This window comes from Silene latifolia, chromosome 11, assembly GCF_048544455.1.
Source record: "Silene latifolia isolate original U9 population chromosome 11, ASM4854445v1, whole genome shotgun sequence".
In the NCBI taxonomy this organism is placed as follows: domain Eukaryota; kingdom Viridiplantae; phylum Streptophyta; class Magnoliopsida; order Caryophyllales; family Caryophyllaceae; genus Silene; species Silene latifolia.
Genome location: NC_133536.1, coordinates 190,218,002 through 190,236,232, shown reverse-complemented (window position 1 = coordinate 190,236,232; position 18,231 = coordinate 190,218,002). Strand labels below are relative to the sequence as shown.

Genomic DNA, 18,231 nt, shown 5'->3' with positions numbered 1-18,231 from the left:
GACGGTCAAAGTGACTAGCCCAACGACCTTGCGACGAGTGCCGTCGTAGGCGCGTACTCCTTGGTTTGTTGGGATTAAATCAGATTCCTTAATACCCAGCCTGTGGGCAGTTTTGAGAAGAATGACATTCACGGCGGAACCGTCATCCACGAGGACCATCGGTATATTCTTCTGGAGGCATTGTACGGTGACGTACAGGGCCAGGTTATGATTGGCTCCGAACAGGGGGATATCCTCGTCGGAGAAGACGACCGGGTTACTCAGATCAGGGGCGTCTCTCGTCATATGTGCCACTATTTCTTCTGGGGAAGAGGTGGAGGGCACGGTTAGTTTTCCCAAGGCCTGCAGTAAGGCATGTCGATGCTCAAAAGATGTTGCGATCAGTTGCCAAATAGAGATCTCAGCTTTTGCTTTCTGGAGCTGTTTTAGGATTGAGTTCTCAGGAGCCCTTGGTTGGGTGTCCACCTCTGGGACGATCTGGTCGTTCGTCGTTGGAACGACCGTTGGATTGATCGGATTCTGATAGGGACGTCCGGACCGGGTGAGATGTCCGATTTCCTTCGTCCGCTTTTCCTTCCCCGGGATGATATATACATCTTCAACATCTTCCCGCCATATGCCGTTAATTTCAGGGTCTCGAGGATACCTTGTAGGGGTATTCCTCGGTGGGTAGTTCTTGTGGAGAATATTTTTGTGAGGGCGATTTTTATGGGGGTAATTATTTTGAGGGTAGTTATTTTGAGGGTGATTACTTTAGAGGTGATTTTCATGAGGTCTATGCCAGAATGGTCGCGGGAGCAATCCATCCTGGGGTGGGTAGTTTTTAATGCTTGGGGAATTCTCCCTCGGGCGCGGTGTTGGGGGATTGAATATGAGTCAACGGTAGGCATCGTCGAGTCGGGTGATCCTCTCAGAGAGACTGGCTATGGCCTCTTCAACTTGCTGAAACATAGTGAGCATGGTGGCAGCACTGAATACAAACACTCCGTCTGAAGGGTCCTTTTCCAGAACATTCACCTCGTCGTCAATCGGCAAGATGAGATGAAAGCAGTCTAGGGTCGGCTCATCGTCAGAGATGGCGTGAATTCCCAGAGGATTCGTCTTGTTGTTCGGTTTAGTTGGTGGGGGTATGGGCAAATCTCCCTTCTCAATCATGTCCTGAATGAGGTGTTTGAGTTTGAAGTAATTTTCAGTATCATGGCCCTTCCCTCGATGATACTGGCAGTAGGCGTTGGGGTTCCAAAATCGGGATTTCTTGGCGTCGGCCGGGTCCGGGGTGGGCCCGATCGGTTGTAACTTCCCTTGGTCCATAAGCCTTTTCAGGGCACTCGCATAAGTTGACCCTATGTTGGTGAACACTCTCTGGGGGCGTTCAGTTTTCTTTGCAGATGGTTCGACGAGGTTAACCTCATCAATCTCGTTTGTCTGACCGTAAGGGCGAGATCCGGTTGAGGTGGATCCCTGATAACCCCTGCCAGTGGTCTTTGCTAAGACACCCTTTCGGAGGTCGTTCTCAATACGTGTCCCCAGAATTTGCAGATCTTGAAAATTTTTGATATTCTGATATCTCAGCAGGTTGGCATAAACCGGGTGGAGGTTGTTAACAAAATTTTCTACCAGAGTTGATTCACTCGGCTTACTAACCAACTGAGTACTCACCCTCCTCCAACGGGTTAGGAACTCAGTGAATCCTTCCTTGTCATTTTGGGTTAACACCTCGAGGGTACGGGTGTTGGCCTGAATTTCGACGTTGTCGGCATACTGTTTGGCGAACTCGACTGCGATCTCATCCAAGGTGGTGAGGTTTTTCGGGTCCAAGGAGTAGTACCATTGGCGAGGAATCGGCTCCAGAGAGGATGGGAAGATTCGGGTAAAGAGCTCTTGTTTGACCACCTTAATGGCCATGTAGTCCTTGAAAGCACGGATATGGTTGAGTGGGTCCTCCACTCCCTTGAACTTAGGCACATCAGTCAGGGTGAAGTTTTCAGGTAACTGGTCCCCAACAGGTTCGAACCTTCGGTTATTCTCGAGGTGGATATTGTTGCCCCGGGCTAGGAGCTGTTCTTCCAGAAGTTTCGGCCTCTTCTCACTTTCGGTCAGAGGTGGGGTATTATGTTCCCCAATTTCCTTGTTCTCGAGGGCGTCGATACGGGTCTCGACGCGATCCAGGGTGACCTTAAGAGCGGTAAGCAGGCTGGCTAGCTGATCAGTTGTGACATCTCTGTTGTTACAATTGTTGTTGTGGTTGGACGAAGCTGAAGACGGGGCCATGGCTCTGAGGCAGAAAAACGGCTCACATTACAACTCAATCCGACACGGTTCCAAGACTGAACGCAGACGACACAGAGGACGAGACAAAGATCGACTCAACAAGACGGGGTGACCGTGTATGGTCCGTCGGTGCTGACTCGATTTATGACGTGACGGTGTTTGACCGAACATTTGACACGAGTCCAACATGACGGTGTGATGCCATTGGACGGGTCTCGTGGTGAGACGACTCATAAGTAAAGACCCATAAGTACGTTTGCTTTGACTCGATAGACACGAGGCGGAATTGGAATGGTGGACTGAAGTTTTCGAAAATAAAATTTTTCAAAAATATTCATTTGTCGCTTTAATGGGCAGCTTCCGAAGATAGAAATCTCCGCAAGTCGATCAGTTGAAAAGGGTTGTCTTAAGTTTATTTGCAAAAGACGGTTTGAGTTTGAGTCGGCTCGGAAAATAGTGCATTGCTTCCCAAGACGGTTTTGAAATTCAAAATTGTATGTTTTGAAAATCGAGTTATGAAATGTTTGAAAAGGTCTCGGGGATAGTGTATGGTCCTCGGGATCTCGAAAGTGTCTCGAGAAAAGGGTGTGTGCTTTTCTCGGGTTTTGAAAGAGCCATTGTCGGCGCGAAACGAGTTAAAATCCGTGTCTAGACGCGGCGATTATAACGGCGTAAAAAGGTGATTTGAAACGGTTATACAAAACCGGGTTTGAAAATCGTCATTACGACGGCCTAGAAAGGCGATTTGAAACGGTTATACAAAATCGGGTTTGAAAATCGTCATTACGACGGCCTAGAAAGGCGTGTTGAAATGGTTATACAAAACCGGGTTTCAAAATCGTCATTACGACGGCCTAAAAAGGCGAGCATCGGTCGGCGAAAGACCGAGGTTTGAAATGGCCATTATAACGGCGCAAAAAGGTGTTTTTTTTTTAAGTTTGAAAATGACACGGAAGGACTTATGATCAATTAGCACATAAGCAATCGCAGTTCATTATATTATGCATTATGCTGACACGGGTTTTGGCTTAAAAGGGTGGGTTACACACCAAGCAATCAAACCCCGATTTGCGAGAGGGATACCAATCCAAACAAAATGTGTAAGGAGGGTGCCCTAGCCTTGTGCTCGAAAGTGATGAAAGCTCTTTGACGAAACAGAAATGTGTAACGTCAATGGTATGCTTGACTCAATCGGGATTCGAAACGCGGGGATGAGAAAACTCACGCCGACGAAACGAGCCAATTGGTCGAAAAGGGTTAGGTTGTGGGCCCGGACAAGGAACCTGACCGTGACCGTAATATCAATTAATGCATTCTAACTAAGACCTCGTTCGAGTCTCACCATCTAGGGATCATAAAGACGTAAGTGTACTACTTTTCCCCAGCGGAGTCGCCAATCTGTGGACATGGCCCACCTGCAAGCCCAGCCGATCTGTGGACATACAACGGTCTTTTTGAAAACCACGCTCGGCGGCGTAAAAATGCCTTCGACCGGATCGTTTTAGATCGGTTGGTTTCGTCTCGGTAAGGGTCTCGAAACGATTAGAGATGTTTGGAGTCGCCACCAAGCATTTGTGGGATGCCTGGAACCCGTTCGAATTCCACTTTATACCTCGGTCAAATCGAAGCACAAAGCAGCGTTTGACATAGGTACTAAAGATAAGGAAATCGTCCCTCTTTAGCATCCTATCTCTAGAATGACTCTCGTACGCCCTGGATAAGGTCGTCCACTATCCAAAGTTTCTGAGTAAGAGGTGAAGGTACGTATTGGGAAGCCCTTTAATCAGACACCCAATCCCGCCCGCGTTTAGCGGCCTCTACTTATCGATCTTGGTTGGTTGAATGCAAAAGTTGATAAAACGGTTTAAATACATGAATGCGCATCCAATAATTTAAACCTAACATGTGAGAGCTTTCTAAGTCGGTTGATTTAATCCAAGTATCAAGTATAAGATGTCGAGTTGGATTAATGATTGATTTGCATGCAAGACGGAAATTAAACATCCATTTACCGTATTAGGTTTAGGGTGCATAACATGATCCATTTGTCTTAGTAAGGCATTTTGCAAATGTGGTTTGAATAATCGAATAGTCGTCTGATCCGTCCTATATCCGGGTTAACCGGAGTCGGGATCGTTCTAGACTAATGCTGGAAGGGAACAGGCTCTGTACCAGACGGCTATATGAGGCGCGAGCCAGCCGGCGCTGTAAGGGGCCACCCTCTGGTTTTGAAAATGAGAAAGAAAAGGCCTGCTTGAGGCGCGGGTTAGCCGACGGTTGTATGCCGTGTTCTGACTATTTAGAAAACGTTATAAAACGTGTTGAAAATGGGTATTTGAACCCGGTTTGATTTGAAGGGGTCGTTTTGGACCGCATTTGTTGATTTGAAGAACTAGACCCGAATAATCATCATTATTTGATAATATTCGGTGTCGGGTTCGATTTGACAAAACTTGACATGAATAGTTTTGAAAATGATTATGGACTAATTGTTTTAAGTCCATTTTGGATGTAATTAGTCGATACTCGTCATCGTACCCGGGTTAAAATCCGGCATGGTATGTAGAACCAAGGATGACTTTGTGTTGGTGACTAATATGCTTGTTTGAAAAGGTAAAGAAATGAAATAAAAGGCTTTAAAATACCTTTTAAATGTCATTAACCAAATATTATCACCGAAACACGGATTTAACCGTCATGGTATGAATAACCAAGTGTGAAAAAATGCTTTATGGTTAAAACATGTGCAATAAAATAAAAATGGTTCGAAAATACTTGAAATGGTGAAAACCGATTACAAATATGAAAAATGGATTAAGGGAAATGACGAGAACAAACACGGTTGATCTCTGGTCTGAATACCCCATTTAGGCGCGAGCCTGTTGGCGACCTAAGGGGCTTCTGCCTCAGACCAAAAATCAGTTTTGGCTCGTTTATTCCATGTTTTGGTTCATGTTATGCATGTTTTAGCATGTTAGAGTCATGAAACAAATGAAAACATAATAAAAGAGGATTTGTACACCCTCATACTTACATGTTTGGTTATGGCGAGTGACCGACGTAAGTGTAACAACTCGTTTGATCGGAAAAAACTCGGTTTAAAACCGTTTTGGTAAGTAAAAGAGTGTTTTAAGTTTAGTGATGGTGTAGTGGTCAAAGTGGTCGGACAAGTGATTTAATGCACGATGACGGTACCAAACAATGTGTAAGGCTCGTATTTACGATCGGTAGGTCGTAAATACGCGTCGTATTGTAACTTAAGAAGTTGAGTCGAGAATTTTAAGGGAGAAAATAGGGGGCGGACACTCGCGTAAATCTCAAATGGGTGGCATTTGAGGGGTATTTATAGGAGAATGAGTGGTTGTGTGAGTTTTGAGCGACGTGGCCACCTGGGCTGCTCAAAGAGGCGCGCGCCACGTCGCGGCACTTCGAGTTGTGTTGTCACTATCACAACAAACGCAATCATGATTTGTTCTATCCTAGGTTTTGTAGTCACTTGTTTGGTACTTGACCATTCATGAATCCGGGAAAACTTAGGGTAGAAGGCTTGAGATATTTTTGGTTTTTGTGTTTGACTCGGTTTGACTCGTTGTTGGAGTCGGGATTTGAATTTTCGAGTCGGTTTTTCGTCCGGTGTCGGTTTTGACTCTAGTTAGTGTCATTGCGACCCCGTCGCCGTGCATTAAACACTCCAGGTATTTTTGAAATGTTTTGTTTTCGAAATCGTTTTAAGTTTTCCGACGTAAAGTTGTACACAAACTGTCGATCAAACGCTGCGATCCCAAAACATGTTGTAGTACGATAATCATCGGGTGTTTGTTGGAGTCTCAGCAGATACTGGGTATCTACAACGCAGAGGCAACCAGGGGATGATGATCCCCAGACAAAGGAGGCAATGAAGGAGGTGGGGCAACATGATGCTTTCACGCAAGACCACAAGAGTGGCATTGGAGTAGGGGGCGACCCCAGAGGAAGAGAGCACCCGAACAGCAGCAGTATAGTGACCATCACAAATCTTCCTCCGACATTGACAGAGGTTAAGCTCACTCAAATCCAGATCCTCCTCTATAGTAAATAAAGAAGGACCCTTTATCCAAATACTCCTGCAACAGCTGCAACCCCCCCCCCCCCCCCCCTCAAGGTACCCTCCAAGCAAGGATTGCCCTGACAATACTCTCCTCCTGACGCTGGCGCCGAATAGCAGTCCTACACTCAAGATTACTTCGAGGAGCGAAAGTCTTAAGCAGACAAAGTGGTAAAACAAGAAAACGAATCCAGCGGGAGAGATCACTAGAGGAACTAGCCACATCATCCATGGCTCCTTTCAAAGCCCGAGCAAACCCAAGACGACACTTAGGAGGAATAGATTTCACGGTGCGTAGGCCCAAAGACAATAAACGATCAAGCGAAGATATAGACCACTGAACAAGCCTAACACTATCATTAGAAGAAACCGAAGTAGAAGGAGCCAAAGGTCTTGGAATACCATAAATATGAAAGCTGTAGAGGCCATCAACATACCCCGGAGGCATCACAATATCACCCTGACTATGCCGACATCTATCGCGAGTGGTACGGGTTTTAAAGCATACCCCACACAACCAAAGGCCCATCCGCTTCAAAGTACTCTCGGCATTAGAGAAAACAGTCAGACTATCAACAAGAGTTTGACGCGTAAGCTCTAAATCACCACCATGACAATGCTGGACCTGAAAATGTTTCTGCCATGCGGCCTTAGTAAGGCCTTTACCAAACCCATCCGGACACGCATGAAGACTCGAAAAAGGACAATGAAACCGCACAAGTTTAGGCATGAAAGAACTCACCTCCAACCTGCACGAAAAATATAGCCACCAAAGAAAACCACCAGGACGAACACCACCACACGGAACACCCACAAGCGGCTAGAGGCTCGAAGAAAACAAAGCAAAATAAACCACTCACGGCCAGCCTAAACCACCCGCAACCAAATGTAGCCAACCCAAGACAACCACGAGAACACCAAACGCCAGTAACCCTGCAAGTAGCAAATGGCAACAAAAGAAGAAGCTAAATAACACACTGCCAATACTACGACTAGTCTACACTATCCAGGCCATGGTGGCAAGCACAGGCAGCAACAATCGACAGGCAGCAGCAGCAAAGCAGTCGGAGTAAAAGCAAATGGAAAAGGTGTAAAAAAAACGCATCTACTGGCAGTAAGAACAGGCGGCAGCTAGATGAACTCCGACGACCCAACTGTTACCCAAGCACAGGACGACCCACCGCTGATCAATGCACGTGTAGACAGTCAGATGTTAACGCCGTCGTCGACAAAAGCAGCAGGCAGAACTGAAATCGAATTCGAAAACTTAGACAAACAGCCGCAACACAAAAACCTCTCAACAGCCGGACCACCGCACGAACAACCAACAACTACCACACTAGACAGGCGACGTGAGGTCTAAAAGTCAATGTGAAACGAGGTTGGCCAGAGTATGTGGCTAGAAGACTGAAGAATTCGATGCCCTAAAGAAACCAACACGCGATGCAGCAACCCTAAAAACACCAACGTTCAAAACCCACGGCCGACGAAGAGGAAAGCCGACGTGAGCAGTGACGGTGATGCGACGGCAGCCGGAGAAACGCTAGGTCGAAAACGCCTGGAATCGCTGATCGCCCTCTCCTCTCTCACTCTTATTATTATTATTATTATTATTATTATTTTTTTTTATTATTATTATTATTATTATTATTATTATTATTTTTTTTTTTTTTTTTTTTTATTATGAAGGGATGCGCGCAGCTTTCATTAAAATAAGAATAAAAGTTTACATGAAATTGGTGGGGAGCCGAGAGACAATCTGGGCTCCCACACCCTTAGCAATAGCAAAGCTAAGTCTAGTAAAAATGTAAGCGGCCACCCGAGCCCCCGCATCCTGAGATACCGAGAATTTCTGGATCCGCTTGAGCAAGGCAACAACATCCGAACCCAGCTCCCCAAGGGAAGAGAAGGAGAAAGGAAGGAAACCATAACCCGCTATCGCGCACAAATCCCCATACTTAGCACACTTTCGCTGAGCAGCATCAGCGACAACCCGGCCCGGCACAAAATCTGCCAACCCAGTCTGAGTCAAAGGTGAAGAACCTGTCAGGTCGACGCACACATCACGCCCCCTGTCCCAAGAATAAAGCAATAAATCCGCAGGACGAAGAGAGCCACCATGCCCATCAACCAAACCGATATCAACCTCCTTCCCCGCAGTAATACAGATACGTAGCGAGATGTCGAAAAGAGTGTCCGGACAAGGTTATGCCGATGTTTAACGCCCACGATACCAAAGACAAGAAACAGCGTGGTCCCCAAAAACATCCCCAAAGCAAAAACCCGAGAGCAAGCGGACGGGGCCTAGATACCGAGAATAACGGAACACCAGACGATACCCCAAAGACACTACGGTAAGTCCTCCCGTTCATAGTCCGCCCCAACCCCGAGATAGGAACCGCACGTAACCAATCGAGGAGTGAGAACCCCTGCCGAGATCGCCATAAAGCAAGTGGCGAGGTGTCAAAAAGAAAACAGGACTACGACGAGGCAAAGAAGAACCGTCGTGAAATAAATGTCGCAATTTCTTCATAAGTTTGGGGGCAGCAATTTTCACCGGGGTGACCTAATATATCGAACTCGTAGTCGCAGTAAACACTGCGCGGCATCATCAAAGCGGGGCGGCGGCTACAATACCGGAAGGGCGAGTAGCTTAGCTCGCAAAACCAGCAGATCGCAAGCGGGACGCAATAAAAGCATAAAATAAAACATCTTCCGCCGCATAGACACCAAGACCACCAAGATGAAAAGGGAATGTAGCAAGGCGCCACCGCCAATCCCCAAAACCCGGCCCCGACGCGGTGACAATACGTTCAAGTGGAACAAAGAGCGGCATCAAAAGGAAGATGGACGGACCCAAAAACACTAGGGGAGCAAGTACGAAGGGAGAAATATAGCTTAGAAATACCAAGACAAGCTCGAAGAAGAAACAACTCACATTGCGGGTCCTCAATCCTCGCAACCAAGTCCATTAGCTCAATGGTCTTAGTTACTCTCGTCGCCACAATCTCACCGCTAAAACCAGGACAATCTTGTGGTCCTCCCAAAGCGTAACACCGCGCAATGGCCGAGAAATAGAAGTGGGGAAAACCCCGGAAGCCGGCTCCGTGGATCCTCAACAGGCCAAAAGACCTCCGTCTTGGAGACATTAAGATGTAAACCAAAACGAGGGCCATCCAACATAATCAAGTCCAAAACCTTCCCCACCTCCAAAGTATCACCCACGATGGTGCCATCATCTAAATACCAAGCCTGCAAAGTGAGGTCAAAAGTGTCCCGGAGCCTGCAAACCAAGGGATGCAAAACCAACGCGAAAAGAAAAGGCCCCAACGGATCACCCTGCTGAACACCCTGACAAGACCACAAACAGTGCTCCCCATAAAAAAGGCGGGCCGGGCTGGAATAACTAAACTCCACCCAACGGGAGAGAGCCGGGCAACGACGGCGAACCTCCTGAAGCATGGTCGAACGGTCAACAAGGTTGAACGCATTGCGAAATCAACCGAAAGATAGAAAGCCCCTCCCGAGTCCCCGAGCCTCAATGAGCCGGTTCAAGGCATGCAAGATAGCCTCTCCTCCACCAGACACACCCACCCCGAACTGAAGCCCATCAAAATAAGAAGATAAAGACGGACCAACCATAGAAGCACCAACCTTAGAGACAAGCCGTCTCCAGACCGTACCAACAGCAATAGGACGAACCCCACCACCCGGTTTAACGAGGGGTGTGAGAGGGCGCGGCAATGTACTCACCCGGAGGAAGAGGACACGGCCCTCAAGAAAAAGATTAACCACCCTAGTAATAGAAGTGATCAAATCATCGAAGATAGCCACACGAGCGCCACTCAAACGATCCATAAGGTCTTTGGGCACGAAAACCATCTCTCCCCCGGGAAGTACCACGAGGAAGCTCCGTATCATATCCAAGACAACCGCCGAAGAGGCAACCAGAGGTTGATGATCCCCAGACAGAGGAGGCAATGAAGGAGGCGGGGCGACAGGATGCTTCTCACGCAGGGCCACGAGAGTGGCATCGGAGTAATGGGCGACCCCAGAGGAAGAAAGCACCCGTACAGCAGCAGTATATTATTATTATTATTATTATTATTATTATTATTATTATTATTATTATTATTATTATTATTATTATTATTATTATTATTATTATTATTATTATTATTATTATTATTATTATTATTATTATTATATTATTATTATTATTATTATTATTATCATTGTCATTGTCATTGTCATTGTCATTGTCATTGTCATTGTCATTGTCATTGTCATTGTCATTGTCATTGTCATTGTCATTGTCATTGTCATTGTCATTGTCATTGTCATTATCATTATTATTATTATTATCATTATTATTATTATTATCATTATCATTATTATTATTTTATTTTATTTTATTTTTTTTATTGAAGGATGCGCGCAACTTTCATTAAAAGAAAAGTAAAAGTTTACATGAAATTGGTGGGGAGCCGAGAGACAATCTGGGCTCCCACACCCTTAGCAACAGCAAAGCTAAGTCTAGTAAAAATGTAAGCGGCCACCCGAGCCCCCGCATCCTTAGATACCGAGAATTTCTGGATCCGCTTGAGCAAGGCAACGATGATCCGAACCCGGCTCCCAAGTGAAGAGAAAGAGAAAAGGAAGGAAACCATAACCCGCTGCCGCGCACAAATCCCCATACTTAGCACACTTTATTTGAGCAAAGATCGGCGACAACCCGCCAGGCACAAAATCCGTCATCCCGATCGAGTCAAAGGAGAAGAACCTGTCAAGTCGACGCACACATCACGCCCCTGTCCCAAGAATAAAGCAATAAATCCGCAGGACGAAGAGAGCCAGCATGCCCATCAACCAAACCGATATCAACCTCCTTTCCCGCAGTAATACGGATCTATAGCGGATGTCGAAAAGAGTGTCCCGGACAAGGTTATGCTGATGTTTGACGCCCACAAGATCAAAAGACAAGAAACAACGTGGTCCCCAAAAACATCCTCAACAAAAACCCGAGAGCAAGCAGGACAGGGCCTAGATACCGTGAATAACAGAACACCCAGACGATACCCAAGCACACTACGGTAAGTCCTCCCGTTCATAATCTGACCCAACCCCGAGATAGGAACCGCACGTAACCAATCAGAGGAGTGAGAACGCTGCTGAGACTGCCATAAAGCAAGCTGGCGAGGTGAAAACAGACTCTAAGGCAGCAGCAACCGTCGCGAAATAAATGTCTGCCAATTTCTTCATAACTTTGGGGGCAGCAATTTCACTAGGGTTACCTAAAATACCAGAGCCTATAGTCGCAGTAAAAACACATGCGGCATCATCAAAAGCGGGGCCCGGCGGCTACAATACCGGAAGGGCCGAGGAGCTTAGCCTGAAAACCAGCAGACTGCAAGTGGGACGCAATAAAAGCATAAAATAAAACATCTCCCGCCGCATAAACACCAAGACCACCAAGATAGAAAGGGAATGTAGCAAGGCGCCACTGCCAATCCCCAAAACCCGGGCCAGACGCGGTGACAATACGTTCCAAGCTGGAACGAAGAGCGGCATCAAAAGGAAGATGGACAGACCCAAAAACACTAGGGGAGCAAGTACGAAGTGAGAAATAGAGCTTAGAAATACCAGTACAGGCTCGAAGTAGAAGCAACTCACATTGCGGGTCCTCAATCCTCGCAACCAAGTCCATTAGCTCAATGGTCTTAGTTACTCTCTTCGCCACAATCTCACTGCCAAAACCAGGACAAGTACTGACAGGTCTACCCAAAACTGTAACACCACGCAATGGCCGAGAAATAGAAGGGGGGAAAACTTTAGGGAGCCGACTCTGAGGATCCTCAACAGGCCAAAAGACCTCCATCTTGGAGACATTAAGATGCAGTCTAAAACGAGGGCCATCCACCGTAGTCAAATCGAAGACCTTCCCCACCTCCAAAGTATCACCCACAATGGTGCCATAATCTAAGTACCATGCCTGCATAGTGAGGTCAAAAGTGTCCCGGATTTTGCATACTAAGGGATGCAAAACCAAAGTGAAAAGCAAAGGGCCCAACGGGTCACCCTGCTGAACACCCTGACAAGACCACAAGCAGTGCTCCCCATAAAAAAGACGGGCCGGGCTGGAATAACAAAACTCCACCCAACGGGAAAGAACCGGGCAACAACGGCGGGCCTCCTGAAGCATGGTCACACGATCAACAAGGTTGAACGCATTCTGGAAATCAACCAGCAACATAGAAAGGCCCACCTCAACACCCCGAGCCTCAATGAGCCGGTTCATGGCATGCAAGATAGCCTCTCCTCCACCGGACACACCCACCCCAAACTGAAGCCCATCAAAATATGAAGATAAAGAAGGACCAACCATAAAAGCACCAACCTTAGAGAGAAGCCGTCTCCAGACCGTGCCAACAGCAATAGGACGAACCCCACCACCCAGTTTAATGAGTGGCGTGAGAGGGGCGCTGGCAATGTACTCACCCAGAGGAAGAGGACACCGGCCCTCAAGAAAAAGATTAACCACCCTAGTAAGAGAAGTGATCAAATCATCATAGATAGCCACAACAGCGCCACTCAAACAGTTCATAAGGTGCTGGGCACGAAAACCATCCCCCCCACAAGAAGTACCGCGTGGGAAGCTACGAATCATATCCAAAACCACCGTCGAAGAGGCAACCAGAGGATGATGATCTCCAGACAAAGGATGCAATGAAGGAGGCGGGGCGACAGGATGCTTCTCACACAAGGCCACAAGGGTGGCATCGGAGTAGGGGCGACCCCAGAGGAAGAAAGCACCCTGACAGCAGCAATATAGTGGCCGTCACAAATCTTCCGCCGACATTGGCGGAGGTTAAGCTCACTCAAATCTAGGTCCTCGTTCACAGTAAATGAAGAAGGACCCTCATCTAAACACTCCTGCAACAGTTACAAACCCCCCCCCCCCAGGTACCCCCCAAGCAAGGATAGCCCTGGCAATACTCTCCTCCTGACGCTGACGCCGAATAGCAGTCCTACACTCATGATTACTCCGAGGAGCGAAAGTCTTAAGCAGGCACAGCGGTAGAACAAGCAAACGAACCCAGCGGGAGAGATCACCAGGTAATTCAGCCACATCATCCATGACCCTTTTCAAAGCCCGAGCAAACCCAAGACGGCATTTAGGAGGAATAGATTTCACGGTGTGAAGCCCTAACGACAATAAACGATCAAGCGAAGATATAGACCACTTAACAAGCTCAATACTATCATCAGAAGAAACCGAAGTAGAAGGAGCCAAAGGTCTCGGAATACCATAAATATGAAAGGTGTAAAGGCCATCAACACACTCCGGATGCTCCACAATATCACCCCGACTATGCCGACATCTAGCTCGAGTAGTACGGGTTTAAAAACATACCCCACACAATCAGACCCCCATCCGTCCCAAAGAACTCTCGGCATTGGAATAAATAGTCAAACTATCAGCAAGAGTCTGACGCATAAGTTCCAACGCCCCCTCATGATAATGTCGGTCCTGAAAATGCTTCTGCCATGCAGCCTTAGTAAGGCCCCTACGAAAACCATCCCGACACGCATGAAGACCCGAAAAGGGACAATGGTACCGCACAAGCTCATGCATAAAAGAAGAAATAAAAGCCTTCCTCCTCACGTGCAAGGACCCACACAACACTAACCAAGGCCTAAAAAAAGTACCCAAAACGCAGCAGCCAACAGGTGAAGCAGGTCAACTCATAAAGGCAACACAACAAGTCAACGCTGCACAAACACATGCTAACCTGCACCACGCTTCAACGCACCACGCTACAACGCACCAAAACACCGAACCCTAGCAACCCCTAACCCAGCAGCGGCCACCACAGACTGAACCCTAAACACCACGGCCCAAATAGACCGAGGAAAAGCAGCGGGCAGAAGGCATCACCACCACCGGAGAAGGCAGCCAAGGAGACACAAAGAAGAAAAGGAAAACAGAAATGCCGAAAAAACCAAAAGGAAGCCTTTACACAACGAACCTGACCGGAGACGACAGCCAGTGAAGATCAACGGCAGCGACAGCCAAGAAAACGTCGAGCAAGAAAGCCGGCAACAATTAACGCAGTAGCCGAAAACAAAAAGATCTCGAAACCGAAAACCCCACAAAAGACAAAACCCGGCGCAGATCCCTAACAGCAACCACACAGAAAACCAACAAACGACCACCCTTGACCGGCGACGTGCGGTCTGAAGGTCGACCCGGGGTGGTTGTTGATGGCGTACAGCGACAGAAGGACCCGTAGGGTAATGTCCAAAAACCAAAAAAACCCTCACGCGAACCCGTAACCAGACACCCTAAAACCCAACACCGGGAACCTGACAGCCGACAAGATGATGGCCGGCGTGAGACAGGAGCAACGGTGCCGGAGACGAGGGCAAGAGCAATGACGTCAGCAGTGATGATGGCATCAACAAATCGTTCAAAAAATCACCTTCCCTCACTCTCTCTTATAATAATAAAAAAAAGAAAGGACAAGTCTCCAAACAAAGCAATATCCCCTAAAGCTACACTAAATCTATACAAGACTTAGCTTACTAGTAGCCATCTCATAATGTAAGCAAGAGATTTTGCTTAGAACACGACTACTAACAGTGACTCTAATGACATGTAGCAGCTGCTCAGAAGTTCGTTCAAAGCCGTTGAACACACGAGAGTTCCTTTCCTCCCAAAGATAGTAGCAGGTAGCAGCAATACTAGCTCTCACCCAACCATTTTTCCAATGTCTACCATGCCGTCTGTCAGAGCTCCAGAGGAGTTCAGACTTAGCATCAGAGCTCCTTCCAGATATTTGTAACCACCTCTGAATACACTCCCAAATTTTGCTGGAGAAGACACAATTAAAGAAGAGATGAGCATGCTTCTCATTATCCTGCTTGCAGAAAATGCAACGATTAATAATGGACAATCCTTTCCTTGCAAAGTTATCAAGGGTGGCCAACTTATGCTGAAGATCAAGGGATGTGATAACCCTATGACTTGGTATAATAAACTGATGATTCAAAGCTGCAGTCCAGTGTAGCATAGGGAAATTGTTCCTGAACCATGAATATGCTTGACTGAGACTGAATTTCCCATTATGAAACCAGGAGCTAAGAAGGGAAATAGCATTAGTTATAGAACCAGTTTTGGCAAGGAGATCATCTCTAATGATGAGAAGACTCCTGAGACTCTCAGTATAGTGATTCTTACTTTGTACGGTCCAAATGGAGCTATTAGTGAGATAATAAGCTTGAGTCCATTCAAACCAGAGACCACTTTTTTTAACCTAAAGGATCCATAACCATTTACCCAATAGGGATTTGTTCCAAGATAAAAGCTCTTTGATATTCAATCCTCCTTCTTGCCAAGGAGATCAAATGCTTTTCCAGCTTTTGAAAACCAGTCTTCTCTGACCATCCTCAATAGACCAGAAAAAATCTTTGCAAAGTTTGTTGAAAGCTTTGATGATGTTCTTGGGGAGAAGAGCAGTGGCACGCCAAAAGTTGGTGAGAACAAAGATCACAGAATTTATAAGTTGGATTTTCCCAGCATAAGAGAAGAATCTGGTAGCCCAGTGTTGAAGGAAAGATTGAATTTGATTGATCAGCACCCCATAACTATCCACAGTGAGCCTGGCAGTATTAAGGGGCAGGCCAAGATATCTGAAAGGAAAGTTACCTTCAGAGAAACCAGTATCCTGAAGAATGTGTTGTTTAACAGCATCTGATACTCCTCCAAAATATATTTCAGTTTTCTCAGTGTTAGCATAGAGTCCAGACCAAGTAGAGAAACTCTCAAGGACTTTCAAAACAGCAGAGACAGAGGGGACATCACCCCTAGTAAATATCATCAAATCATCATCAAAAATAAGATGTGTGAGCCCAAGCTTAGTGCACTTAGGGTGGTAGGAAACATTTGGAGAGGCACAGATCTTCCTAAGGTATCTTGACAGGATTTCCATAGCAAGAGGTCACCTTGCCTGAGACCACTCTTCCCTTGAAAAAACCCATGTACAGATCCATTAATCTTGAGGGAGAACCAAGATCTGGTGATGCAACCCATTATCCAGTTCACAAAAACCTCAGGGAATTTCAAAGCTTTTAAGATAGCCTGGATAAAACACCACTGAAGAGAATCAAATGCCTTCCTAATGTCAACTTTAATCAAGCATCTAGGGGTCAGATATTTCCTGCCATAACCTTTTACCAGAGATTGGGACATCATGATGTTTTCATGGATGTTTCTCTTCTTAATGAAAGCAGCTTGTTCAGGTCCAATGATTTTAGGAAGAATAGTTTGAAGCCGAGTAGAAAGAATCTTATTGATGGCTTTATAAAATGTAATACAACAAGATATAGGCCTAAAATCCATGACCGTACTGCTAACCTTTTTCTTTGGAATTAAAGTGATAAGAGTTGCATTGGCTTGCTTACTGAGCCTACCATGTCTGAAATAGGCATGTACAGCAGTGCAAAAATCAGGGCCCACCAAATCCCAAGAAGCCTTGAAGAAAGCAGAAGAGAACCCATCAGGGACATGGCTCTTATCAGAGCCAATTCTAAACACATCAGCTTTAATCTCAGCATCAGTTACATGCTTTATCAAGAAATCAAAGTCCTCAGCTGGAACACATGAGCCTTGCTGAATATAATGAACATCAATAGGCTGAGTAACAGTAGAGGAGCCTAACAGATGTTGGTAATAATCAATGAAACCCAAGGCAACATTGCCAAGACCTACCCTGTCATGGCCATCCTTATCTTTAATTTGTCCAATAATTTGCTGGTGCTTCCTTTCATGAATCCTAGCAAAGAAGTACTTAGAAGAAGAATCACTATAGGAGATATGGTGAACTTTTGCTTTTTGCTGGATGATGTTACCCTTAGCTCTTTTAAGTTTCATATAGGTATCCAGAAGGAGCTTCTCTTGAGCATAAAGTTCAGGCATTTGAAGATTAGCTTGGATTTGTCTTTGACATTCATGAAGAGCCTCTTTGCTATCCTTAACTCTTTGTTGAATTTGAGAAAAACTCTGCTTATGCAAAGCTTTCATCTGAGTTCTAACATGCTTAAGCTTGCTGAACAAAGTAAAAAATTTTGAGCCATGTACAGGAGTTTGCCAGGCTTTCAGAACATAATCATGGTAACTAGGGTGATCAACCCAGCAGTTGAGAAAACTGAACCGAGGCCCCACATACTTGTCCTCAAAAACAGTGACAATGCCAGGAGAATGGTCAGAAATACCAGGAGGAGGAAAATGAGCAGCAGTAGCTGGGAATTGAGCCATCCATTGAGTATTAACTAAAGCTCGATCCAACTTTGACCAGACTAGAGTTTCAATATCTTGATTATTAGTCCAAGTCATATCACATCCAGTACTATTGAGATCATCCAGTCCACATTTAAGAAGACAGGAGTTGAAATCCAAAATATCAGCCAGCAAGGAGAAGTATTGCTTACCCTCTCAAGAGCATCATGAACAACATTAAAATCACCAAGCACTATCTAGCTATTAGTAGTAGAGCTAATATTAAACAAATTTGCCCAGAGATCATCCCTAACCCTGGCATTATTGCTAGCATAAACCATGGTTAGATGGAAATTATGGCAAGTAGCATGATGGGAAACATCACAGTGAATGAATGGAGCATGAATGATCAATGGAGTAATAGTAACAGAGCTAGGTCTCTAGACCAGCCAAATTCTCCCATTAGCATGTGCTGAGTAATTGCAAATGACATTATATGCATGGAATTTATTAGTGATGATTTTAGTAGCTTTATTCATCCTTATTCTGGTTTCCAAGACTCCCAGAATATCCAATTTGTGGTCCTTAAGCAAATCCA

At 45.9% G+C, this 18,231-nt stretch overlaps 1 protein-coding gene across 1 annotated transcript in view; it reads right to left on the bottom strand.

Annotated features, from left to right (window-relative positions):
- LOC141614521 (uncharacterized) overlaps positions 1-17,974 on the bottom strand; it is a 75,179-nt gene extending 57,205 nt beyond the window's left edge. The window contains exons 1-6 of the mRNA XM_074433266.1: positions 17,930-17,974; positions 16,366-17,846; positions 15,787-16,222; positions 14,943-15,672; positions 7,216-7,288; positions 6,864-7,104 (exon numbers count right to left, since the gene is read on the bottom strand). Coding sequence (XP_074289367.1) covers positions 6,864-7,104; positions 7,216-7,288; positions 14,943-15,672; positions 15,787-16,222; positions 16,366-17,846; positions 17,930-17,974 — 3,006 coding nt within the window. The remainder of the gene's footprint in view (positions 1-6,863; positions 7,105-7,215; positions 7,289-14,942; positions 15,673-15,786; positions 16,223-16,365; positions 17,847-17,929) is intronic.
- Positions 17,975-18,231: the final 257 nt, after the last annotated feature.